The sequence below is a fragment of the Varanus komodoensis genome, unplaced genomic scaffold, assembly GCF_004798865.1.
Source record: "Varanus komodoensis strain SLA01 unplaced genomic scaffold, ASM479886v1 scaffold38, whole genome shotgun sequence".
Lineage (NCBI taxonomy): Eukaryota > Metazoa > Chordata > Lepidosauria > Squamata > Varanidae > Varanus > Varanus komodoensis.
The window spans coordinates 7,677,748-7,703,805 of NW_025335909.1; the positions used below are offsets into that span (position 1 = coordinate 7,677,748).

Genomic DNA, 26,058 nt, shown 5'->3' on the forward strand with positions numbered 1-26,058 from the left:
TCCCCTCAGTGGCGGAGTGGCCGCGGCAGCACCAGCAGCGCCCCCTTGCTCGGCCCTCCGGCTCCGAAGGGGCGGGCAGAGCGCCGCCGCCGCCGCGCGTCTAGCGGGGCTCCGAGGGAGGCGGGGACTGCAGCACGCCCAGCCCCGGCCCGGCCCGGCCGCCCTCGCCGCTTTTGTTCGCGGCCGCTCGCCGCGGGGCGCGCCAGGCGGCTTACGAGGCCCCCGGGCCGGGCCGGGCGGGAGAGGAGAGCGCCCCGCGACGCCGCGGCCCCGAGGCGGACGGGGCCCCAGCGCCCGCTCGGCCGCCCGTGCCCCCAGACAGGCGCGGCAGTGCGACGCGGCCGGGTTTGCTCGTCCCGTGCCGCCCCTTCGTTTGCATTCACCCCTTCGGGCCCCGGTCCGCCGCCGCTGAGCGCGCGATCCTGTGCGAGCGCGCATTTACCACGGAGCGAGCCCCGTTCAGCCCAGGGCGGGTTACATCCGAGTAGACCCGGCTGGGCTCGTGCTGCCGCCGCGGCTCCCTCCCCGGCAGCGGCGACGCGGGATCCCGTCAGGGTGCCGGTGGAGCCAGAAGGACAGGACTGCAGCCCAGACACCCCGAGATCTTTTCATGTCTTGCAGGGAGGACGAGGCCGCTTCCTAGGAGTCAGGGGCGCAGCATGCCGGACCCCCTTCTTTGCGCCCAGGACAGGGGGAGCGCTGCCTAGAATAGCAGCTCATTGCCCTCCGGCGCCTGGGTGAGTAGCCACTGACCAGCTTCGGGGCGATCCTGGGCAAGATCAGACAGCAAGAGGCCTACAACTCCCAGCATGCCTGGGACTGCACCTGTAGCCATGCAACGATTTCTAGAGGGCAGTCGCGTTGCTTTGCTGCAGCAGGAACAGTTTATGGCTCCTTAAAGTTTTAACCAATTCATTCTGGCAGAAGCATCCAGGTAGCAGGCTGCAGTTCACAACTGCTTGTGCCAGAATGGCTATGTTGGGCCTTAAAGGTGCCACAGATCTTTGTTTCTGTTTTCCATGTGTTTGGCGGATGAACATCTTCCTCAGCACTGCAGGAGGAATGCATGAAACTGTAGTTTTTTTCTGAAGAAACATGCATGGGGTTATACCTGGATCCTTTTTACACATAACCTCATGCCTTCCGTTACATAACCAATCTTATTTTCAACTGGGCTTTTTATATTAAACCCTACTTTTAAACAAACCCTTGATTATCATCTACTTTTCTCACAAACAACTAACCTGAAGTACACCGTACTGAATTCAGTTCTGCACTGCCAAGTGGATTGACTCCATAAAGAAGACACAACCTTGAATGTACAGGGGCTGCGCATGGGGTCCCCGTCAGTTGGGGAAGACTTGATGGCGCAGGACGATTCGCCAGTGCACACGTCTACTCCACTCCGTTCAGTGGCGCTTCCTCCCAGCTAAGTAGACATAAAATTGTGAGTGGCAGCACATGGCACAAGGTGTGCTCCAAGTCTGTTTGCAGAAAACAGTAAGGTTTGAGTAAGGCAGTGAAACAGAGAAACACATTGGTTAGACTTTAGATAGCTGCATAATTATACGTTGCTCTTCAGGGGGAAGGTTAGCAGGAGGAGGATCAGCCTGATTTCCCAAGTGCGCAGTTGAAAAAGAATCAAGTGCTACAGAAAAAGGCGCACTGCATCACTGGATAAAATGACAACATCGACCACTTCACTGGTTTCCTGCCAGTGGCATCGAGCATTATATGACACACTGAATTATAGCAGGAAAATTCAGTTGTCTGCAGGAAAACAGTAGTCTCAAGCTGCATCATGTCACAATTAGACTGTTAAAAAAAGAAACTTACACACACACGGCCTTTTCCCACTATGGACTAAGATGACTCCAGGCTTTATCTTCTTCTTCCGTATCACCTAGTATGACATTTTATTAATCTGTATTGTTTTTCTCTATTTTACTGATTGTATTTTATATGCTGTTTCAGCCTTGGGTTATGGGGCGGCGTAGAAGTACAATGAAATAAATAATAAACCCCTTCTTAAAGGGATGCTTTAATCTTATTAAACTTCATAGCACTGACAAGGAGCCGGCTCAATATGCTTTTCGGTTTTTTCATACAGAAGCAATGGTGAAAATGCAGATCTTGAGATCCTCAATTAGCAGTTTCAGATTAAGACAAGGGTGCTAAAACAGCAGCAATGGGAGCACCACAGTTACTGATAAAAGGGGAGTGGTTTTTTTTATCCTCGGTAGCCACATGGCCATGAAATCCCTCATATTGCAACTTTATGCAAAGAGGGACACCAGCCAGCTCCTTGTCCCTCTTGCTGTGAAGTGGAACCAACCCTGCCTGTTTGTAGCACCAGGTTCTCCCTGTTTGCTCCCCTCTTTCTGTAGCAACTCCAGCCTGTGATTGTTTTAATGCTACAATACATAATTAAGGTGCCACAAGACACGGTTGCTTTGCCCCTTCTTTTGTTAGCAGATTTTATTTCACACCAAAGAGGCAAGAGTTTGGACAGCAGGAATCTCCGTTCAGGGAGCTCCCGCATCCATCTTCCTCTGCTCCCTACAGAAGGTTGCATTCAAGTGATTTTCAACAATTATTTGCAAATATACTTAGAAAAATACAACACATTTAATTGTTCAAGGTAATGGAATATGGAAGGCTATTGGCATAACATCAGGGCAACTCAGAAACAAAAGGTATTGGCCCAGAAACACTTTTATTAGCCGACTCGTATTTTGTTGAGTCATTTTTAGGGGAAAGAAAAGAGAAGCAACTTTACCCTGTGAGGTTTACCTAATTTCCACCCACCCACCACCTGGTTTGGCTTCTGTTACATTTTTAGAGGCCAGGCCCTTTCAGTCTGGGGCCCAGCTCCTCTGCTCTGCCTTGTCCTTAACCATGGACTTCACCATCAAGTCGGTTTCTTTTTTCCTTCCTCTTCCTCCCGGCTCTCCACTTTTTGTAACGTCTGATTCAGAAATTTGGCCGTCTCACATGCTTGCCTACAGTTTTCTGCATATAAAAATGAACTTTACCCAAAGATTTTGCCGTTTTTGTTAAGAGTCAACATGACTCTTATGCTTTCTATGTTAATTTAGGTCTGAGCTGCCTGGATGCAATTCCTACTGATAAAATAATTTCGACTATCTATCTTTGCGAAAATGTTCAGCGGGAAAGGCAGCATAATGGATTGTCAAAGAGGAAGAAAGCCTTTGTCAACAGGAAGTCTTTTTTTCTTTCCGCATGTTGTGCTAATGAAGACAGCAAGAGCAAAGACCTCAAGAAAGACGAGGACTGAGGACGAGGCCCGCTGGATCTTGCACGCACGGTGGCCGACCTGCTGCCTGAGGGAGGCCACAGGTAGGGCGTGAGTACACTGACACGATCCCCCGGAGGAAGACTCTCCAGCAGGCAATCCAGGAGTGACCTCCCAGCCAACCATGTCTGTTTAGACACAGACCCTAAGCTGGCCATGCAGACTAGGGATGCTGGAACTCCTAGGCGTGCCGAGCTCACACTGGCACCGTAGTGCTTTAGCCTAGTCCATGGAGCCAGCGTGCATCTCTGTTTGAAGGTTGTTCCGGGAGCCAGGACTCTCGTCCCTCAACAACTGATGAATTTCTACTGTCTTGCTGAACAGTCTTGAGAAAATACAGGCTCTGGGCTTGCCCTTGCAAAACATTCCGTGTAAGCAGAACAAGATAATTAAAGGTTCGTGTACTAACGTACCGCCTAACGATTACTTAAATGCAAAAAATCAACCTGAGTGGTTCAGCCTTAATGACAATATTGCCGTAACCTTCGACCCCGTCCAAGCGACGATGTCTGCTCTGTCTTTTTGCATTCTCCCTTCTCCTTCTGAGGCTTTCAAGAGGCTGCACTTACTCATCCCAGGTCTGATATGTAAGCTGCATCCCCCCTTTACAGCTGAAACCCTCCCTTTGCGGGGCTCTGTCAGATCAGGGCCCATCCCTAGCTTGTGACTCAGTGTGCATTTCTGGAAAGATGCGCTCTTCCTGCAGCCATTCAGCCAGATGCCCAGGCATCCTGTAAAGCCAGGACTGGGGAGCCTCACCCCACCTGGATTCCCCACAGTGACCCCCCCTTCCCTGGCTCCACCCCTTTTCTCCCTGCACTGGTAGTTTGGTGCTTTCCCAGCTTTTGTGTAGCTTTCCTCCATAAGAAGCTGCAGTGTCTCCCTTAAGGCTTAGTTACTGGCAGTAGGAGCTTTAAGGCTTGATACATTGGCATCTTTATTTTGGGCCCCACCCTGTTGGGTTTGGCCCTGCTAACCGCAGGAATGCAGCTCCAAAGATCTTCTCTACAACTGAATTCCACCCTCAGGCTGAACGAGGGTCCCCACCCCTCCGTAACAGAAACTGTCCTTGGCCTTATAAGAAAAGCTGTTATCTGCCAGGTTCATTCTTCAGACATTAAGAGGTCCAGGAGTAGCCCCAGCCTTCTCTGTTGCACCTAACTCTGACATTGTGCCAAGAGTCCGAACAGGCTCATAAAAACAAGGTCTAAGTCGGAAAGAGAAATGATACATGGCTCACCGCAGGCAAAGTTCCTCCTCCTGCATCCTCTATTGAGGTAGCTCCACATTTCGTGCTGCCGAAGCTCGAGTTTCCATAGTCAGCTGGAAAGAAACTTAAAGACAAGTTCTCCAACTGTACACCAGCAATACCTGACCCAATGAGCAAGACCCCACTGTATGTTGATGCAGAAGTCGTGATGCAGAAGTTCAGCAAAGCTTCACTTCTCCCTGCATCTGTCCCTTAAGCAGAAGTTTCGCCTTGCTCCCCCCAGATCCTCCCTGACACTGATGTGCTGTGCGCTTATCCCGAAGTCTCAGTGGGAAGGATTTCTTCTGGGGTCCCCAGAGCACTCTTTCTTTCAAAGAGTTCCAGCCACACAATGCACGATGAGAAAAATAATCTTTTTCACACGCCAAGGAGCCCTCTCCACTACCGTTGGCCCAGCTGCAACAATTTATTTGACTGTCTCATGCAGCCTCATCAAACATTAGTGTGTTTTCCAGGAAGCAACAATCTCCGATGCAAAATTCATGAGGACTTAGTGCATATACTTCTAGTTCCCCGCTGTGATATAATCAGTGTCAGACCAATTAGTTTATCCCAGTCTTGGCAACCTCCCCATGACCTCTCTCCTTGCAGTGAGTGCAACCTACTTAAACTGCCCCCTAGGACCTCCTTCCAGGCCTAGTCAAGTCTCGCTCGCTCACAGAAGCCCTGTGCTCCACCGACTCGCAGACTGCCTGCATGCCCATCCTCCAAAACCCGAACCGAGTGCTGCCCTTGGTCCTTGCCAAAAAAGCAATCGATGCATTCCGACCACAAAGACTTGGTTGCTTCCCCTGCCTAGACGCAGTTCCTTCAACATAGATACACAAGGGATGAACTGCAATATTTTCTGAAGAGTGCCACTTGTGTATATGAAGAGCAATCTCCGTTTTTCAAGTGTTGGTTCTTACGCAGCAAGAACGACATCTTATGTGCAGACGAGGGAAGTATCAGCCCATCTGGAAAACTGAAAGGTTTACAGGTGTTTTAAAAAAAGCTTAGGAAAAGACTGGACTTTTTCATGAGGACTGAGCAAGCTCAGTGACTGTGGAATGCTCTGGGTTGGATCTAGGATCGACCTTCTGCGAGGGGAAGGGATGACCCCCCTCCCACCCACAGGACAGCTCTTCCCATTCAGCAGGGCGCCCTGGCTGGAAGGCTGCTCTGAGCTTTTCTACAGGAAGTTACCAATCTGCTGCCTCTCCTTTCAGTTCCATCACACTAGAATTGAGACCTGCACACGACTTCCTCCTTTTTCACTACATAACCGCCAGATGGTGCTCTGTAATAGTGGCACACTGCAAATACAAAAAAAGGAAATGGCTTTTTCTTTTGCCAACAGAAATAATACCCATTTCCCCCTGCTTAAAACAAGAATTGGCAGAAAGGGTTGTTTTTCAAAAGGAAACAAAACCATGGGACCGTAATGTCCTCGAAAGAACCTGTAAAAAGGTGAGTGAGGAAGGATGAGCACAGAACAAAATAGCTCCTAGAAACGGCTCTATGTAAAATTTTCAGCATGCTGGGAGGACTGGAAGGCAGAGTTGATTCACAACAAATCTAAATGCAACTCTACTTACCTGCCCTCTGCTTATTGCGGTCCAAGGCCCAGTTAAAACATTAAAATACACCCCAGAAACAGAGCAGCAAAGTATATATATGAAAGTGAACAGAACTGCGTATCATCCATGCCAAACGAAGAAAAACAAAAATAAAGTCCAGTTCACTGAGCTTTCACTTTAACTGCAACAGAAAAAAGCAAAGCAAAAAACTTTGCAACGGTTCCAGTAACTACAAGAATGGTGACAGCTAAACAGGATGTCTGCCAGGAAACTTAGATAAGAGAAGGTGCTATCAGCTCTCCCCTAACATCCCGGCAGGAATTCTAACATGATCTGCAGTTGCAGCCTCCAAGTCCCCAGAATATCGGGGACGGAGCAGCAATGAAGAAGTTTCAATGAATCTCCTCTTCATGGTGGGGCATTCACACAGACCAATGCGAGTGCAACCCGAGGCTCAGCAGCAGCAAGAAGTTTTAGAGGATTGGCCCTCTGCTTCCACATGCATTTTGGTTTGTACGTGGAACAGAAAGGAGGGGGTGGTACAAGCATCTGGAATCTTGGACTGTGGGAGGATAAATGGAATGGGGTGTATCCTGCAAGAGGGCAGGATCGCAGCCAGCCCAGTATGAACAAGAGCACTTCACATCCCAACACTCTGCTGCAGGCCCCACTCCGCACCTTGGTTCCCACTGTACGTATTCCCAATATGTAACCAAACCAGCACCAGCCACAGCCAAACGGCACTGAATCCCACTTCACGTTGTGCAGGGTAGTGCCATTTTCATAAGCAACAGAAACGCCTTCCCTTTTTTTCAAAGGCATTGGCAAAATCTTCAACAACAACACCCGAAGAGGAAGTGGGAACCCTCAAAGCAGGATTCGCATGCTGACTGCCGTCGTTCCAACATATTGTTGTGCACCATGGTGTTCGGTAATTCATCATCTCCCTCCACGTTCCCCATCAGCAATTAATTCCAGTTAAAAGGCAATCAAAGCCAACTAGAAATGCTGGCTACACCTTCTAGCCAGGATGGCAACCTGGAATAGGACCTCAACATCCCAACGATCAAGGAGTTTTTACAAGCATGGGTGATCTGCTTGATGACGTGAATAAAAAGATGGAGAAAGCCAACAGTCACTAAAGCCTCTCATAAACAGTTGGAAAGAACGACAGGAAAGCTTGGGATGTGGTAACTTCTGGCACAGAAGGATAGACAGCATTAAATGTCAGCAAGAAACGCATCGACTTATTTCCCTTAAAAGCATTATGCCCGGCACAAATCCAGATTCCTTCGCTTCCTCCTGCTGCAGAAGAGGAAAGAAGATGCGATCAATGCGAGGTTTATTTATCACACATCTCTCATCTACTGTGCTAAATAGATAGGTGACCAGGGCAGGGAAGCGCAGAAGGGGAAAGTCCGAGGTTCCCTCTCTGCCCACCCCCCGGCATTAAGCTCCACGCAGTCCCTGCACCCTTGTGCTGGAAGGCCTGGAAGGCGGCTTTGGGAACAGCCCTCCAGCGCTCCTTTGGCAGAATACAGGAGACAGATTCCTTCTCCGTTTGGCTAAGAAACCCGCCACTGCAGGATGTAAGCTTCCGCCGCAGCGGGACCTGCCCTTGGCAAAGCTCTTCTGGGGGGCATATCCCCCCAGTGGTCGCGGCAGCCCTGGAGAGTAACAGCAGTAGCAGTTGGAGCACCAGGGCTGTGGGGAGGGGGCATCCGGACCATCCCTCCGAGCCGCAGCCGTCCTGCAGCGGGCCAGAGGAGAGCTGAGGGAGGCGTCCGGCTCCGGCTCAAGCAACTTCACTGCAGCGGCTCCATGCCTTGCAACCGGCCACCAGACCTACATCTCGCAAACAGAGAGTCACACCAGACAGACCGCTGTCTCCAAGCACGGACTGTTTGAGGAGCATCTAAAGGAAGATGCTTTTCAGTGTTCGGGAGCCCTCCATAACAGAAATGGGATTTTAATGCCACCCCCGAGGAACTGTGCCATGCGCAGATGAAATGGGCAGGGCTGAAGTCTGGGACTGCAGAGGCATCCAGAATCCAAGTGAATTAAGCCGCCAGCAGAGCTATAGGAAGACAACCCACTGAAGTGGAGCACCAGCAGAAAGATACTTCAAGGTTCCGATTCCATTAGAAACGGCATTATTTATTGTAAGCTGCTTTGCGCCTCTGTGAAAAAAATAGGATAAAAGACCCCCCCAACCAGAGCAGTTTGTTTCTCTCTGAATATTTACTGCAGCAATAGAGCTATCTTCCTTTCATGAAAAGTAACTCTCAAATTAAGCAAGCTGCAACTGATCCTATTTAAATACACGTGATCAGTGAGTACACACCAAAATCTTGGTTACACTCGCACTGTTGTAAGTGCTCCAGTAGGGCTGGATCTGAAAACTGGATAGACAGAGACACTCTGCAAGCCTCAGCAGATGTTCCTTTCAGCCCTGGAGTCAATGCAGCACTTCTAAGTGCCACCACATTGACAGCCCTGCACAGCCCAGCTCTTTGTTGGACAGGCAGCAGCGGCTGTATCCTTATGCTCGCGGCAACCAGACTGAACAAGCCTTCAGCCAGAGGAAAGGGAGAGGAAGAGAAAGAGGGAGAAGGGAAGGAGAGAGGCTGAAAGGTTTGGGGAAGGTGCATGGACAGGTGATACCACCCCCTGCTAACAAGAATGCTGGGAAAAAGGCAATCACGCCCGGCTTGCTGTGTGAGACACCGAAGCAACAGCCCTCTGCGCTTCCCCTGTGGACTCAGGCTACTGAGCTCAGTAGGAATGACGAACGCACATAAAAGGAGGCCTGCTGGGCCAGACCAAAGCAAGCCCGACAAGACGTCTGAAAGAGGCGCCCGAGTGAGGCCTGAGGCAGGATAGCACTTCCTGTCTGTGGCTCTTCCCCAGGAAGCTCTAGTCACAGCCACAGGGACGTGGCTCCGCAGCCACCGTGGAGTCACTGGGCCTGGAGCCCCTCTCTCACCTCGGAGCCACCGTTTAAGTCTAGGCTGCAGATCACCCACACCATCCCGTGCGCAAGACATTCCATGACGCTCCTCTTGAACCATGCGAGGATAGTACGTTATTTTCGTCTGTTCTGAGTCACCGATATTATTGGAAGGCTCCGAGCTCCAGCTCTTTCAGAAAGGAGAAAAACCTTGCCTGTGATACCCACGCTCTTGGGATCCATCGGTACATTTGGGAATTCGAGAAACTGCTGTTGACGCCCATACAAATGCCAAATTGGTGGGTTGCCGCTACCCATTGCTTTGCCTATCTATGGCTCTCATTCAGCAAAATAATTGTTTTGTGTCTGCTGGAACATCTCTTTAATACAGGTTGTCTAATCTAGCTAATTGCTGCTGGTGGTGCCATGAAGGTGTTGCTTCTTTTAAATGTGTTCTGGCAATTATTATTACACGGCATTTCTATGCTATTTTTTGGTGAGGTGTTCAAGGCAACATACGTGGCTCCATTTTAGCCTCGCAACCACCACCCCACGAGGGAGGTTGAGGATGAAAAACGACCAGTGGGCATGAATTGCATTAGCAAAGGTGCCTGGGAAAACTGCAGCAGTGCCTGTCTGTATCACTCACTGCTTCATGCTGAGCTTTATTACTCACTCAGTGGAATCGGCTATCCTAGATTCTCACAGAACACACCCAGTCATAGCCTAAGGGAGAAAGTTACATCATGGTTAATAAAGTCTGACATGAAAGAATCCCAGGGCAATGTCCACAGGCTGCCTTTGGAATCAAGACTCTTAAAAGAGCAGCAACTTAATGAAAGTTAGCACGGCAAGAAGAGACAGACGGACGGACAGACAGGAGCAGATGCAACATCACAGCTATGGTTATTCACAGGAAAAGAGGAACTGCATAAACAACCAATCTGATTTTTGTACGATATTTGTTAGGAGTCCTGGAAGGAATACCGCAAGGGGCTACTAGAAGCAGACACAGAGAGCTGCTGAAGAGCCCCACCTGTGAGTGGCAATAAGCTACTCTGGCAGCTGCCTTATTTTATTCCTGGATTTGTTTCCACCTTGGTACCGACTCGGCTTTTATGCTGCTGGTCAGCTTTAGTAATCGAGGTGGACTATCAAAGCAGTGCACCCAACTCTGGGGGAGCAGTGGTACAAGACCAACCCTGCAGCCTGCCAAAAATATAACGGGGCCATGCCTCTTCCTATTCAGGGCAAAGCCCAGGAACAAAACAAGGCACAAGCTGAGAACTATTGGAGACAACACAATATGTGCTTTCCGCAGCTCAGGCACAAATCAATCATAGCATGGACAAGTCAAAACAAAGTCTGAACGGTCTTCTCCACCCATTTATGATCTTAGTGCCAGTCAACCTTCCAGTGAAGGCGCTTCGCATGTGATTTAACACTAATGATTCAGTTTTTATTTGCACCCTCCTCCCAAACACACACTCACATACACACACCCCTAAACCTTTTTGAGATTGAAGTAATCCACAGGTTCTAGCTCAACCAGAAATGCAGTGAGTGCACACACACGGAAGTCATCTTGCTTTCCGATTTAGCCAGGACAGCTGACAGAACCACTGTGTGTGGAAGCAGCACACCGTGGTGTCCCAGACACGGGGGACAAACATGGCAGCGGGGGACTGTTCCCACACTTTGATTGGATGGCCATTTCCAAGGGCATCTCGTTGGCCAGTGCTGCAAAGAGAATGCCAGGCTATAGATGGGCCTTGGAATGATCCAGGAAAGATTAAGTTTTTACTTACTGCCCTGTGATAAAATAGGATTGGATAGCATCAAAATGTTAAGTCAAAAGCGCACAACCAGCGCTGAAGCTTCCTGCAAAGTAGAATGTGTGGTCTTCCAATTCCCGCCCAACAGCTGTGATGTACAAGCTAACGGAAGTTTCCTTTCCCTGCCTTGTTTTCAGGCTTGATGGAGTAAACCACTTGCTGCTCATGTCAAGGAATGCAGGTGACGGCTTGAATTGCACAGCGGTTGCCTAGAAATTCACCTCATTTTACACCAAGCATTTCTAGAAAGGGCTAGAAAAGACACAGAATTTACAGAGAACATGTTAATTTTGTGCCTCTTTTTTTGTCAATGAACATTTCAATTGCGAAAGTGCATCTGCTAATAGCTAATGGCCAGACCACGTGATCCAATACCAATGACCTGGGCTGACCGTATTCACACACCCCATGTCATAGCCTGAATAAGTGAGGTCAAGGCAAAATTTATTCAACATTGCTCTCAAATGTTTTTCAAAGCATAAAGCGGGTTCAATGGGAACTTTTGAGTCCAAGGTCAGGAGATAACTGAGAGATGCTCCATTTGGTCGCCAGCACAAGGGAGAATAATATTGGCTTGATGCCAGCTCCTGCAGACAGTCTGCAGATAACCTGTGAAGACAGCTTGCGGAAGCTGAATAGATTGGGCTCCGCTGAGTGGATGGGGTGCAAACTGCAGGCCACATGCTCTGCATGATTTAAAATGCTGGGACAGAACTGCACTAAACAGGCCAACAACCAAGTGTGTATTTTATTTCCCAGCTGAGCTATGCATCCAGCATTAAACAAGGTGATAATTTATGTTGCTTATAGATATCCACACCTATCCCATTTAATATTAGGAATTTCATGACAGCAGCCAAATTAAGGCTTGCTTTAATCCCTACCGTTTTTGTTTAAAGGTAGGAAAAAAACACAAGAGAAACATTCAAGCTTAACAAGCTTGAGTTGTACTTTTTACCTGCACAGCTATACATTAAGCTAGCATGTAAAGTCACCTTTGCTAAGCTGGAATGGTAAGGGCCTGAGGCTGGATGGGTGACCACATGGGGAAGTGGAGCATGGGGTTGGACTCAAGGGCCTGACAGGCCCCTTCCAACTCTACTACTATTCTGTTCAGTTCTATTGCTTACCTGAATGCTTACATACCACAAAAAGTTATGAAAAGCTCGTTTATTAAACCTCTGTACACAACTGTTGACATATATGTACAGCAAGTTCAACTATATGAGGATGTTACCAAAAAAAAGCAGAAATGACTGAAAAAATTGACTCACATAAATTACTTATAAAACTTTTCAAAAAGGGTAGACAGTTGCAAAGTAATCCCTGATTATTCCCACCTGATTGGCAGATCTCTCTCTCTCTTAAATGGAAGGGAAAGCATTTTAAAAAGCTTGTAACCTTTTAAAAACTGCTGACAGTCAACTTATCTATAGGATGATCAGCTCCATGTGGAAAGAACAGGCTTCATGTACACAGCACAAAAACCTTCACTTGTCGCTGCTGAAACTCACAAGTCAAAACAGAGCCAGAAAGATTAACCCATATTTGGAGGGCCTTTTCGGAAGAGTCTGTAAAGTAATATTGGATAACTAAGTCACTCAGTAGCTCTTATTTATATTAGCGGAAATATTTTTTTTCCTTTAGGCTGCAATTGGTCCTAAAGTCAAAATGGAAGCCCTGTACACTGGACATTAAAAAATAAATCACACCATTTTAGGAAGAACAAAGCAACCATTTTCTATGTGTCTGTTCTTAGCTTGGTGTTTTTATGTAAGTACAGAGCAGCATCCCAGGCGGCTGGTTTCTTTTGGGTAAAACCATGTGGGAGGAGCGGGGCCACTAAATGGAAGGCTTCTTGCCCTTTTGCTGGTTTCTGGGGGAATTTTTTAGCACGCTTCTTATTCGGAGGTAAATCCCAGTTGATTCGGCCATGTTGTCGAATTCAAAGGGTGTTATCCCAGCGGCAAATTTGCTCATGTCAGGGACGTGGCTGCCGTTCTTGGACGCCACCTCATCCCTCGCAACCGTGAGAGATTCCCCGCAGTCTTCCCCATGGTTTCCCTCATTCACAGAGGCGGAGGGGCAGCTCTCCACTCTGCCTTCGGAATCCACGTGAGCCGGATCTTCCTCTTCTGTTAAATCAATCAGTTCAGCGGATGAAATTGGTTTAGTGTCATGCTCTTCCGTTTCGTCAACCAAAATCTCTCTGCTCCCCGACTCTTCTGCTTCGAGGACCTGCTCCCTGTCGGCGGGAGGGCCAGCTTCTGACGCATTCAGCTGCTTGCAGGTTATTTCTTCCACAACGACTTCCGGCTCGATTCTCGAGGGTGACGAGGCCAGCGAGTTCCCCGCCAGAGGAGTGCCCGCAGGGATGTCAGAGTCACTGGTGGCACTGTCGGCCTGCTCCAGGGCCGCCCAGATGAGCCGCTGCTGCTCCTCCAGCTCTTCCAGCGTCAGCGTGTCTTCGTCCATGGTGGAGCCCTCTGCTCTCAGAGTCGCGGAGTCGTCGGAAGGCGTCAAAGGCGGAGTGTCACGGGGCAGCGGTGGCGGTGTACCCGTCGGTGGCTGTGGGGGGGTGAAGTTGGGTGGCGTGCACGGGGGAGTGCCCCTCGGCAGTGGGGGAGGAGTTGCGTTCAGAGGCGACCCAGGAGGCAGTGGAGGTTGGAACTGGAAGCCACCGTAACACGGAGAGTTCTGCGCGAGTTCCAAGTCTGAAATAAAGCAAAGGGACACGGATGAGTTACAGTCCGGCTTTAATATCTACCTCGCACTCCTCTTTGAATTGGGCAAGGCACTGGGATTACGCTGGTCATCAGGAAGAGGAATCAGAATCCTCCGATAACCTACTGCCCTGCAGGGACCTGAGGGTTGGGCAAGTGTCAAAATTATGCCTGCAGTTACATATTGCATGGATTTGCTAATGGAAGGGCATACCAGAATCCATCTCCATGTCAGCTGGTGTTCCTTCCGTGTTGCCTCCTTTCTTTCTTTTGGGATGATGGGAACTCTGGTGAGATGAAGGTCTTTTATTTCGGGATTTTGAACTTCCCTGAGGAAGTATCAGAAAGAAACAAGAATAATTAAGGAGTGTTAAACTTGATAGATTTATTGAAAATGCTCAATGCTGTCATGGGGAAGGGAGCGATTGTGACACCCTTCAAAGATCCTCAAGGCACCTTTTCTGAGACTTCAACTCTTAAAAAACAAATAATTTTCTAGGCCTTTGATCTATTGCAATGAGTATTTTGCTCTTGTTCTCCAGCAGTCTTGCTAGTGGGTGCAAAAGTACCTGAACAACCCAAAAGTATTTGAATATTTATTTTAAATTGATGTTAGTAAATGTTGTTAAACATATTATGTTGCTTGGATTCAAGCTGGTTTAATGCTCCCATCATATTTTTGCCCAAGGATGTGTATTCCTTATGAATATTCGTGTGAAGTGGATAAAACCATCAATTTAAAACAATCAGTTATCCTTTCTGAGCAAGGGGAAAACGTTTATCATCAGAGCATATAATTCTTTTATCATTGCTGTGAGCGCATTTCATTTAAGTAACGTCTACTGTGCTCTTCAGGGGCAAAAATATTCACAATTAAAGAACTCCTACAAACCACTGGATGGGCCGGGGCCACCACATCCAGGAGAGCACCTTTTTTCCTGGAACTGACCCAGGCAGCGAGCACGTGGGTGGACATGACAGCCAGCCAAAAAGGCCGAAAGGCACCCGCCAGCAGCATTTCGGAAACAAGTCTGTGGAGCTTTTGTGCGCTAGTGTTAGAAGCCTCTGTGCCAAGATGGAGGAACTGGAATGCTTGGTTTTGAAGGACAACATACGAGGGCGAGCAGAACAAGAATCTGAGAAAATGGCTTATCCAGGGGTAAGCTTATCCTGGATACAAACTCTGTGTGAAGGACAAGGCAGGGCTTACCTGGGTCAGGCTGCCCTGAAAAATCATAGCTATCATAGGAAAAAAACAAGGCCAGCAGGTTTTCCACAAAGTATGCCCACTGTAGCATTCAACCAACATATATCCCTTTGGCTCTGCTATCATAAACCGTTTGGAAAGATCCTTTTGTTAAGTGAAAATACCAACACACACGACTTTTACCAGTACGCTTAAATATATTCACCGAACTATAGGTAGACAGATAGTGGGCAAATATTTCCTTCTGCTGAGATGGCTGAAGAGGTACTGAACCAAACATCCTCCATTCCTGCAGCAAAAACAAGAAAACGGGGCCATTAGAAAACATGTATCGCTAATGAATGTGCAATACTAGCCCATGTTTAATAAAGTGTGAGGAAAGAATGTTCTGCAATCAAATGTATTGTTTTAATAAAACAATACCCTGCCTTTCAGAAAGAACCCACATAAGGCAGCTGACAACCAATGGAGTAACACATTAAAGACAAGAAATAGAAGTAATATATTTTAAAGGACAGGAGCTAAAATATCAAGCTCATAAAACTTCGCTACCAGGCAGAGTGAAATTAAAGGTTTTAAAAGCAACGGAGGGGCCATGCGCATCACCTGGAGGGAGCTAAACGGTTAGGGGGCCACTGCCACAGAGGCCCTGACCCACGTGCCCACCACCCCAAACACTCTTCCAAGCTTGTCCATGCCTGGCTTTGGGGACTTAGGAGCATTCAGTGCAGAGAAGCCATGGAAGCCATTTTTGTCTATCTGTGCTTTCTGCTCCGCATTTCGGCTAGATGGCCATTTTTGACAGACAAGCTGAGCTGCTTTAGAAGGGGAGGAAAAGGGTTCTTTTTACATGGCTGGGTGGGGTGGAAGGTAAACGAGAGCAGAGATCCCCAACTTGGAGGAGGAGGCTCCCTTTCTGACTCCTGGAGCTGGACAGCCGAATTATTCCACGGTTCTCCAGACAATGTCAAGGGACCACAGCATCACACTCTCAACCCTGAGTCAGTCAACAGGGTCTTTTAAGTTCTCACGGGCGCAAGTGACCTTCCGAGCCACTTTCAAAAGGAATGCCAGAGGGATAAATGTGGGAAAGAATCCGGTGCGCTGCCAAGGACCTCCCAGAGAGAGGACTGGCTAAAAGTACAACCTTCCACTGTCACTTACATCTGTTACTCCGTTTGGAGTGGAAATATTAAAACCTGGATAATTGATCAACTTGGAGACGTCGTAAGAGACGTGGCGGTTCTGTTGGTAATAGTCGTCTTCCTCTGTTTCACCGCCGGGAGATGCTGTAACAAAGCACCACCATGTTACCATGGGCAATAGAGGACGCGGCAAACCGGACAGTGGAATGGCCTCGTTTTTAACTGTTTCGACAACAGAGGGCCGCAGCACAGAGATTCTGTGACCCCCGTCAGAAGCAGCTGAATGCTGTAACACTGACTGAGAAAGAATAAGCCATTCCATTACGCCCCATTCTGACACACTCAAGAACTAGCCATTTTAACACCTGGGCAGAACCCTAACAAGCAAGCACTTCTGTGCTTTGGATTGTTAATCAGAAATAAATTAAAGCACATCCAAGGCTTGAAACAGAGTCGAGAGACAAAGAAATTACATGTAAGCTGGTAAGATGTAAGCTACTTAAGAGAATTTCAAAGAATCATTGAACAGAATTTCTAAAAACCCACTATAGGCTGTTCCAACACAGACATCAGTTCACACATTACTGTTCACACATTACAGACATCAGTTCACACATTTCACTGTGGGAAAAGTGGAAGGAAGAAAATGTGAGCTGGGTCAAAGTCTAGGCAATACACGCCTGTAGTTGCTGAATACATTCTACACTGCCCATAGCCAAAGCTCTGTTGATGTCATTTATGCCAACTGATCACTTTGGTATTATAGGTATTCAGCTCTTCTTGGAAAGATCCAACAAAGGCGGCTTTGTAAGATGGCCCACAACAGCAACTGACTCGATTCCACCTGTGAGCGCCACTGTACAGCAGAAACCCGTGAGGTGCACCTTTTCCGAAAGAACAGACCCCTCTCCCCTGGCTATGGCAAGACAAACCTTTTGCGCGAAAGAGGGGCCTGCATCCCTGCGCAGCTCACCTTTCCCGTCATAGAGCGCCAGCCCAGATTTTTCCATTTCAGCCTCTTTGAGCCAGCCTGGGGGATAGCCCAGCTGCCGCATGCGATAGATGAACGGAGGGAGGGTCTTGTCGTTAACACCAAGGGCATCTTGAAGTTCTTCGCTACAGCAAAGGGGGTGGGGGGGGCAGAAAGCCTATTAGAACACTGGAAATTTGTCTCGAATTGGCAGGTTCGAAGAAAGTACACAGAGACATTGCGCTGGTAGAAAAATTGGGCTGTGCTGGATTTGTAAATGAGCTGGAGAGTTTATTATGTATATCCCATCTTTTTTTGCCAGGAATCAAGGCAACCTAGATAAACTCCTCCTCTCCGTTCTCACAACCCTGTGAGGCAAGTAAAGCTGAAAGTCAGAGCTTCATGGTTAAAGTGAGGACTAGATGCCGGATCTCCTGAATCCAACTCCAGCAACCTAGCCACAATGCCACGCTGGCACAATTGGACTCGAGTCCAATTTGAATGCGTGCAGTGAACGAGAGGAAAAATTGTACTGAACTTGAACATGAGTACATTATCACAACCCCATAGCAATCCCTTTTAGAACCTTTTTCCTGCAAAGCTTTCCCACATTTGGGGCAAGATGGGCCTTGACTGCATCCCATCATCAGGGTGCTCGCGAAAAGCTGTTGCTTACTGTGGGAACTTTAAGCTCTCTCGAAACAGAAGACATCAAACAACTATTTGCTTCACTACCAAGCTGTAGTTGTTGTTGTTATTTAGCGAACAACAATTCCAGCTGGACTTGCACAACGTGTGAACGCCACACCACCACAAACTGTGCCGGTTTACAAGACATGGCGGCTCAGCATTTTGCCTGAACTCGGCACTTGCCCCACCAGGAGGCTCAGACACCAGAGCAGGGCTAACGGCAGGGCTGACGAAATCGAACCGCGGACCACACACACAGCCCAAGTCAAAAGGCGGAGGGCCCTCTGTGAGAGCTGCAGGAGGGCTTGTTGCGGTAGCCAAGGCAGCACCGGCGGGCGGTTAGGGATGGCCTTCCCCCTCCGGCGAGCAGCTTGAGGAGACCCTAGTGTAGGCAGGCAAACTTGTCCCTTTAACGCATCCCGCAGCGGGCAGTGGGCCACCAAGCTGTAACCTGGCATGCACTTTGCCCATGCTATGTTGTAAGCCGCCCCGAGGCTTCGGCGAATGGGGCGGCATAAAAATGTTTTAATAAATAAAAAATAAATAAAATGAAAACAAGGGCCCAAGTCAAACGGCACCGTCTTTTCTGCCTTTTTTTTCTTTTAAAACTCGGATGTGTGGGAAGCACCCTTTACTGCAGAACCCTCTGGTTTGGGGGACTGGGCTGTCATGGAGAACACAGAGGTCGTGCCATGGCCTGCTGCAGCTCAGGGAACCTATCGGTGCTCCTGCAGTGTCCCCCGTGGTATCGATCAAGGGGTAAGGGCAGGAGGTCAGGCAGAGAGGAATCTGACCCACAGTGCATGGTTGCAACGACCAAGGGGCCTACTGTGTTGTGTGAAGCCGGCTTTATGGTTAACAAGCCGCGGCTGCATTAGCACATCGCAATAACTCTTGAGTTCAAGAACCTATGAAGTGGTGTTATGTGCAAACCAGGTCAGTGTTTACTCATTGAGGAAAAAGTACCTAATTACTCCTGGTTTGAATCTTCCAAACCTTTCTTCAACTTCATCTGCATGATAGCGCTGTTGGAAGTTTTGGTTGCCTGCCTCTCCACAAGCATCCATAAACTCTTTTCTTTTTTCATTTATACGGGCAGCGTTTCGAGGCTAAAATAGAAATGGAGGGAAAAATCAGGACAATGCCAACTTAGTGCCACTGGTAAAACTATTACAAAATTCAGTCTGTTCCTTTCACAAGTACTGCTTTTTACTTTTACACAGAAGGAGAACTATTTTATATTCCTAAGGTTTGGTCATGGATGGATTATATGTTGTTAAATGCATTATTTTAAAAAAAGCCAGAAAATTTTAAAAAGTAGTTTTGTAACAAAGAAATCTGTCTTAAAATGTGAAAAATGTCAATTATACAGAAGTGGATTATACAACTCTTTATCATGTGGGATTTTTCTGAAATCCAATTCAGTCTTTAGAGAGTCTACTACAGTTTCCCATCATTTACTAAAACGGACTACTGCCTTTGGGACTAAAACATGAGAGGACTCAGGAATATTTACCTGTGGGCAATCTTTCATTTGATGGTCTTCCAAGCCACAATTGAAGCAGTGAGGCTTCGGCCTGCTTTGAAAAGTAATGTTTACAATGAAGTTATTTTACTCTTAAATAGACTGTAGGCATCACATAACCCATGTTTACTGAGTTTACTTGTCATGATGACAAGCTCCAAATGGGAGTTAAAAATGCAATATGGGGCTTATGAGCACTCAGGTATGTCATGTAAACCTGGTCAGTTGTGACAAACAGAAGAACTCGTGTCTACTGGAAGTCTAAAAGTGATGTATACTGGAAATCTGGATAGCAGACGCTAAACTATGCCCTTGGACTTAAACTTATATTGTGTAAGTTTCTAGCTAATCTAAGCGGGGAGACCATTTTATGAGAGCTCTGAGCAAGATGGGGACTGACAGGGTTAAACTGGACAGTCACAATTAAGAATTTCCCTATGCCCAGAGGGATTTTGAATTCTCCCAGCCTTTTATAATAGGAGATTCTGCGTCCCATCTCACCTTAAAAAATGCTTCAAAAAACTGGAAGCTAAAAATATATCTCTAGATGTTTTGAACTTCGCCTCTCAGATCCTGACCGGCAAACGTGGCTGCAGGAATGTTCCGAAGCTGAAGTCTAAAACACCTGGAACTCTCCCTTGGCCCACTCCTGGGCCTATATGATAGGGGCTGCTGTTTGTGAAGCCCAAATCCTCAAGTCCTTTGGGGACATGAACTCTGAAGGCCCATTAAGCACAGCGAAAACATTAATTTTACTCCAGGAATTGTAACCTTTGATTTTACTCCATGCCAAGGCATACACTACTAACCTACCACAATGCAGCTCAGATTTTCAACTTGAAATCTGGTTAAAGAAATACAAACCTTTTAGACTTTACTTGTATCTCTTGTCCATCTAGGGAAAGAATCTGTGTGAAAACTTGCTGGTATCTTAAGAGTTCAATAAGGAATTACCACTGTATGAAGCAGAGTGGACTTTGAGTTTATGCATGATTTCTAATTATAGCCCTGAAGTACTTGGTCGAAACTGTCATTCACATAATATTTTATACTTTAGTAAGAGATAAGAACAAAATCATTATCAATAACATGGTGGTGAGAGCCAGCTCCATCAATGTTGAAAGCTTTCCCTCCCTTTCTAGCAGCGCTTTCCCTGATCAATGTTAATGTCACCAGCTTTATATTCCTGCCTTCCAGGAACACAACATAAAATCACAGAAAAAAATAAAGTTGCTCTGTAAATCCATCCATCAAAATTACTTCTTTGCCAAACAGCGTGTTCCCTGTAAATCAGACACTGGTCTTAGGCAGTTAAGAGAGCAATCCTATGTATGTTTAGACAAGGAAGGTCCTACGGCTCCCAGCAGGGCGGAACCAGGGCATGGCAAGACCTGAAGGACCCTCTTCTGTCTAAACATGCACCCTCAGCCGCTCAAAATGCACTGGCTTAATCAAACTGTTTGCATTTGTATTGTCTGTATTGTGTTTATTTATTTTATGTAAGCCGTCCCGAGGCTACGCGATGGGACGGCATACAAAAATTCTAAATAAATAAATTCGGGCTGCGCAAGGTAGTAGTATTAGCATGTACAGTGAACAACATTGAACTGTATAGGATACTTGGGTATTTCCCATCCGTCTGTCAGCTGAGGATTTTCATTTAATATAGGCTGCCCCAGTTTATCAAGGCAAAAATTGGTAAAATAAAGAACACTTCCTACAACCTGTAGAAAGAGTCAACAATGTCAGTATTTTGTCAAATGGAACAACCACATTTATAATTAAAGTGTACTTAAATATTTCACAAATATCTTTTTTGATATAATTAAGTACATTGAAATAATGGCTCCCATGTCTAATGACTAGCAAATCTTACATTATTCAGTTTGGTAGCTATATGTCCAGTCAAATAATATGAAATATAACCTCCAAGAGTTATATCAGTAATTACAAAAATGAAGGAAAATAAGGGATTGCTTAGCTCTTTACCAAAGCTTGTCAACCCTTTCCTAATGCCTTGACAAGAAAATCTGAAATACGAGACTCAAGCACACAGACACACACCGCAGAACAGAGAAGTAACTTACACTAAAAGCTTCCTTGATTTTTTTGGATGCATTTGACCGTGTTGCTTTGTGATTTTCTTCCAACACAAAACTAGAAGGCTAATAGAAAGAAAACATATATTGCAAAACACAGATTACCAGGTCGAGAACTGTGTGATTCTGTATGCTCCCTGACACCTGGACTCAGTCTGAGAGCACCAACGCTCCCCCAGCCTCGTCAGATCCCCTTCAAATCCCAGTCCACCCTCCAGAAAACTTGGCTTAATGCCTCATAGGCATGGTGCTGCCCCCATCATTCCCATTCCCAATCCCACCCCTGTCACTTGGGAAGCCTGTTTGTTTACTGGAGCTTTGTGTTCATACTGGGAAGCAAACGTGTGGCACAGAATATCTGCTTTACATCTCACCATTAAAATGTAAATACCTGAGGTTTGACATTGAAGTAGGCCTTGTCCGATTCAGCTCTCTGCTGCTCCTCAAATCGTTGAACTAAACTAGATATAAAATCCTCAATTTCCTGATGATATTGCCTACACAAAAATTATTAGAAAATAGATCTATTATCAAGCTAAGGAAGCTTTCAGGAACCCAGAAATTTCAAGAAATCAGTGTACTGAGAGATATTTTGAGCAGTGTTTTCTTTAATTACCCCCTTTAATTACCCCCTTTAGATGCAGGTCAACTTGCAACATTAGAGCTTAATTTTAATAATTTTAAACTGTTTTCCCTTACTCTCACCCAGCCAGTGAGAATTAAAATATTTTAAATTCTCCCTTTAAAAAGATCTATACTCTAGAGCTCTCACCTGAGCCAAGCATTTTGAACATATAAGAAACATACTTACTTTGAAACAGTATTGTTCATAAATAAAATCTGTAATAAAGGTCCATCAAGTTTAGAATCTTCTACGGCAAGTCCACTAAAAAAAGGAGCATAAATTTATTTTTATACACAGACAACTCTACAGAATGTCTCTGCTTTTTGAAAGTGTTATGGTAACTTTATCCAACTCAGAAGATTTAAACACTGTAACTGACAATTCCTGTTATTCATAAGAGTAACACATAAAGAGTAACCAAAATTATTTCTCTTTTGACTGCATGTACTACGAGTTACAATTTAACTTCTGGGAAGAAAGCAAACAGCTGATTTCATGTATCCTTTTTTAGTGACCAATGAATACACATATGACTAATAAGTTATAATCTTTACTGCTATATATAAAAAACAACCAGGATCTCTAGAACTGTGCTATTGTCTTCAAATGCCCAAGGACACTTCCTCCCTTAGAAATGTGGGTTTGTTCAATAAATATGAAAATAAAGAGTACAACTATAACATGCACTGTATCAGACATCTATAAAATGACAAACCAAATTTGAAACTGAGGGCTTTTGGGAGCAGAAAACACAGGGCAAGCTATTACACATGTTTAAAGGTGCTCTTTTGGACTCCAACTACCTTCTTACTAAATATTATATATAGCAGGTCCGCCTGGTGCCGTCGTTATTTGTTTTTCGGCGCCAGGCTAAGACCTTTTTATTTAAGCAACATTTTAAATGCTAAATACAATTGAATTTTATCTGGCCAGGGCGGCTTATTTTATAATGTGTGTTTTAATTAAGATTATTTTATATGGATTTTAACTTGTTTTATCTATGTTGTAAGCCGCCCCGAGGCTTCGGCGAATGGGGCGGCATAAAAATGTTTTAATAAATAAATAAATAAAAGTTGCACATACCTCGGTCGCATCAGGATGTTCAGTTTTCTTCTGAGTTCACGATGTTAATTATTTGTTGAGGAATTTCAAGGAATTTCAAGTTCAATAGAATTATTCTATTATTTCAGAATCATTAACCTGGAATAATGCCTACAGGTGCTGCGCTGCATTCACAATCAGTAGTGAATCAGAGTTCCAGAGATAATTGTAGCAAAACCTGAAATAATTGCTAAGAAAGGGAACTCTGTTCTTAAACTGTTTTTAAACACTCCGGTTTTGTGACTAAGGAGTGGCTAAAATGCATTAAATGGGAGTATTCAATATGCACTGTATATGAATGAGAGAAGAGTTCTTAAAAGGAAACTGGGAAGAACATCTCTTCTTCAGCCTGTAAACTTCAACAACAAGTGCTGACATTTTTGATCTCAAAATCCTGCTGGAGGGCAAGCACATTACCATCTGCAACAACTAACCTGTTTACTACAAGGGTTACTACTTGCTGGGGATCTGGTCTCCCGTGACCTTCAACTTCTTAAGAGGTAGATATCCAGAATTGTTGCTTTCCCTAACTGCTTCTTCATGCTTTCCAGGGTTCAAAATGGGGGTGGACCAGGGAGGTGGGGGAAAACACAGAGGTGGTGGTGCCGGCACAAGCCAAAGGGTGGCTGGTGGGCTAGAATTTGAAGCAAAGGATCAAATCCTGGCTCAGCTACAAAGCCCACCGAGTGAACACTTGGGCCAGGCACACCCCCGAGATGTCAAAAGGACAGAGGACGGCATGTTCCGAGTTAAAACCCAGAACTCAGAGTTAAAATCCAGTTTGCATCCCTGTAGGGTTTAGCAGTTAGTGCAGGGCTGGGAAGACCCAGGTTCAAATCATCGTACGGTCAAGAACCTAACAGGGCGTGATCTTGGGAAAGCCACTCTCTCAGCCTACACTGCCTCACAGGGGCTTTATAAGGATGTTACTGGGGTGGAGGGCAGAAGAGAAGCTTCTACAGCACCCCGAGTTCCTCAGAGGCCATGAAGGATAAAAATGTAAGAAAATAAGTGTTTGACATGTGCAGCAGGGAAGTTTGAAGAACCCTTTTCGTGGATACCACTTCCAGAGTGCAGCAAACATCGTACGATGCGGCAGCAAACACAATCCTGTAATCCTGTACACAAGTCAAGGCACAATCCCGTGCACGTTTAGCATACACTGTGCAGCACACCTCAGCTAGCAATGCTGGCCGGGGCACCCTGAGAGTTGTAGGCCCCTCTCCTGTCCACACTTCCAGCCCCCAGAATCGCATCGGACCCCTTGAAGTGCCAACACGAACTCTCCTGGCCCAGGCTGGGCCACAGCAGCCTTTCGGGAGGCTGGACCCGAGGCTGCCCCGCAGGAGACACGCGCCAGTCCGTGAAGGCTGCTGCCACAGCAAGAGCAAACCCGCCGCGGGCGCTCCGGGTGCCGCGGCCTCCGGGCTTCGGCTGCGACGGGCAACGCTCCTCCCGGACACGCTCGCGCCCAGGCTTCTCTCCCCCACCTACTTAGACAAACCGCTTTGGGCCGGTTACGTGTCCACCCGAGTTGGAGAAGGGCCGAGCCGAGCCGAGCCACAATCTTGAAACGCGGCGGGGAGAGGAACGGGGAGCACGTCCCGGCCGCCGCGCCTGGAAGGGCTGCACCTGTCGGACGACTGCCTCTCAGCGGCAGAGAGGGGTGCAGGAGGCGAGCGCGCGGGCGGGCGGGGGGCTTAAGGCGGGCCTCGCTGCAGCTGGGAAGGGGGCGAGGCGGGGGAAAGGCCCGCCGCGGGGCCGCCCGGGCCTGCGCCATCAGGATATTCTCGGCCTGCAGCGCCTTGACGGTCTCCTCGCACTCCTTCAGCCGCTCGCGCAGCTCCTCCGTCTCCTCGTCGGGCTCCGCGAAGCGCCTGTGCGGGGGCTGCGCGGCCGGCGAGGGCGTCGCCTCGTCGGCGTCCAGCTGCTCGAAGAGCTCGCGGTCCCCGAAGTCCACCTCGGCCGCCATCTTAGGGCGGAGGGAGGCGGAGGGCGCGCGGGCTGCCGGCCGGCCTGCCCGCCGGCCGCCCAGCCGCGGCGGCGGAGGCTGCCTCCGCGAGCGAGGGCCGGCGACCGCAGGCGGGAGGCCCCGGCGCTGCTCGGAAGGCGGAAGGCTCGGGGTTCGATCGCGGCCTTCTCCCTCCCGGCCTCTTCGAGCGTGGAGACTACGACTCCCAGCATGCAACGAGGCGAGGCCGCGCCAGCCGACCAGAGGTCTGGCGCGCATTTAGCGCCGGGGGTTGTAGTTCGGCCGGCGTAGCGGCAGCAATGCACGCTGGGACTGGAGAAGCACTTCCGCCGCCCGTCCTGGGCTCCGGAAGACGATTGGTACAAAGGGAAGGTCGAAATAAGACGGAACTGATTAAATCGGTTTTTCCTTTCGTCTGCTGTTTTAAGGGTGCAATCCGACGCGGATTTAAAAGAGAAGTCTGCAGTTCCCATTCTGGGTGGGGCATGCCGGGAATTGTAGCCCTTTTTTTCTTTCTATATTGGTCTAAAATTGATTTTCTTATGTACTGTTTGGTACCAAGGATACTCTGGTAGCACATGCAGCTACTAGGAAAAGGAGGCTAAGTTAAATGTCTGTATTATTCTGGGGACTTTCAGAGCCTGCCATCAGAACAGGTTTAAATTTCACAATTCCCAAATCAAGCACTTGTCATCCACTCCCTGAAAGGGTTTTCAAACAGTGGTTTCTTCCATAGAAAACTTAATGCTCTAAAACAAGATCCTGTAATGATAAGCTAACAAGTAACAGGTAACTGAGTTATCCTGGTTTCTCCTGAGCTTGTTTCCTTTTCAAGTGAGAGGCAGTTTTTACACCCTGTGAACACCCTTTTACAGAATTACGTTATGTTGCCAACACTGCTAATTTATGAGTATTTATTCTCATTCACATCCTGTATTTATCCTTCCCTTTTCAGAAAGGAAAGCACCTCCTCGGGCTGAATGCACAGCCACATGAGTTCCACTGGGTGTAGGGTTGGGCAGCCCTGCAGATAATGCAAGATACTCTTTGGAAAAGCAAATTTTTGTGGGT

At 47.3% G+C, this 26,058-nt stretch overlaps 1 protein-coding gene and 1 long non-coding RNA gene across 6 annotated transcripts; one reads left to right on the forward strand and one right to left on the reverse strand.

The window, feature by feature from the left end:
* The first annotated feature begins 371 nt into the window (after nucleotides 1–371).
* LOC123028580 lies at nucleotides 372–12,664 on the forward strand. Its single transcript, XR_006415706.1, has 2 exons — nucleotides 372–737; nucleotides 3,261–12,664. It is a non-coding gene; the product is annotated as an uncharacterized LOC123028580 (long non-coding RNA).
* ZCCHC8 (zinc finger CCHC-type containing 8) lies at nucleotides 12,086–24,967 on the reverse strand. 5 transcript variants are annotated; one of them, XM_044440595.1, is made up of 14 exons: nucleotides 24,804–24,967; nucleotides 22,998–23,040; nucleotides 22,101–22,175; nucleotides 21,681–21,786; nucleotides 21,278–21,355; nucleotides 20,811–20,914; nucleotides 20,055–20,120; nucleotides 19,182–19,242; nucleotides 18,632–18,774; nucleotides 16,979–17,121; nucleotides 16,025–16,149; nucleotides 15,066–15,149; nucleotides 13,868–13,982; nucleotides 12,086–13,644 (listed from the first exon to the last, which is right to left on the reverse strand). In XM_044440595.1, the coding sequence occupies exons 2-14, from the start codon at nucleotides 23,006–23,008 to the stop codon at nucleotides 12,773–12,775; spliced, it is 1,983 nt and encodes a 660-aa protein (XP_044296530.1). In that variant the 5' UTR covers nucleotides 23,009–23,040; nucleotides 24,804–24,967; the 3' UTR covers nucleotides 12,086–12,772. The 5 variants fall into 5 exon arrangements, with proteins under 5 accessions (XP_044296530.1, XP_044296526.1, XP_044296527.1 ...); XM_044440591.1 differs by having other exon boundaries at nucleotides 19,182–19,245; XM_044440592.1 differs by lacking the exon at nucleotides 24,804–24,967 and adding an exon at nucleotides 24,077–24,722 and having other exon boundaries at nucleotides 19,182–19,245; nucleotides 22,998–23,027.
* Nucleotides 24,968–26,058: the final 1,091 nt, after the last annotated feature.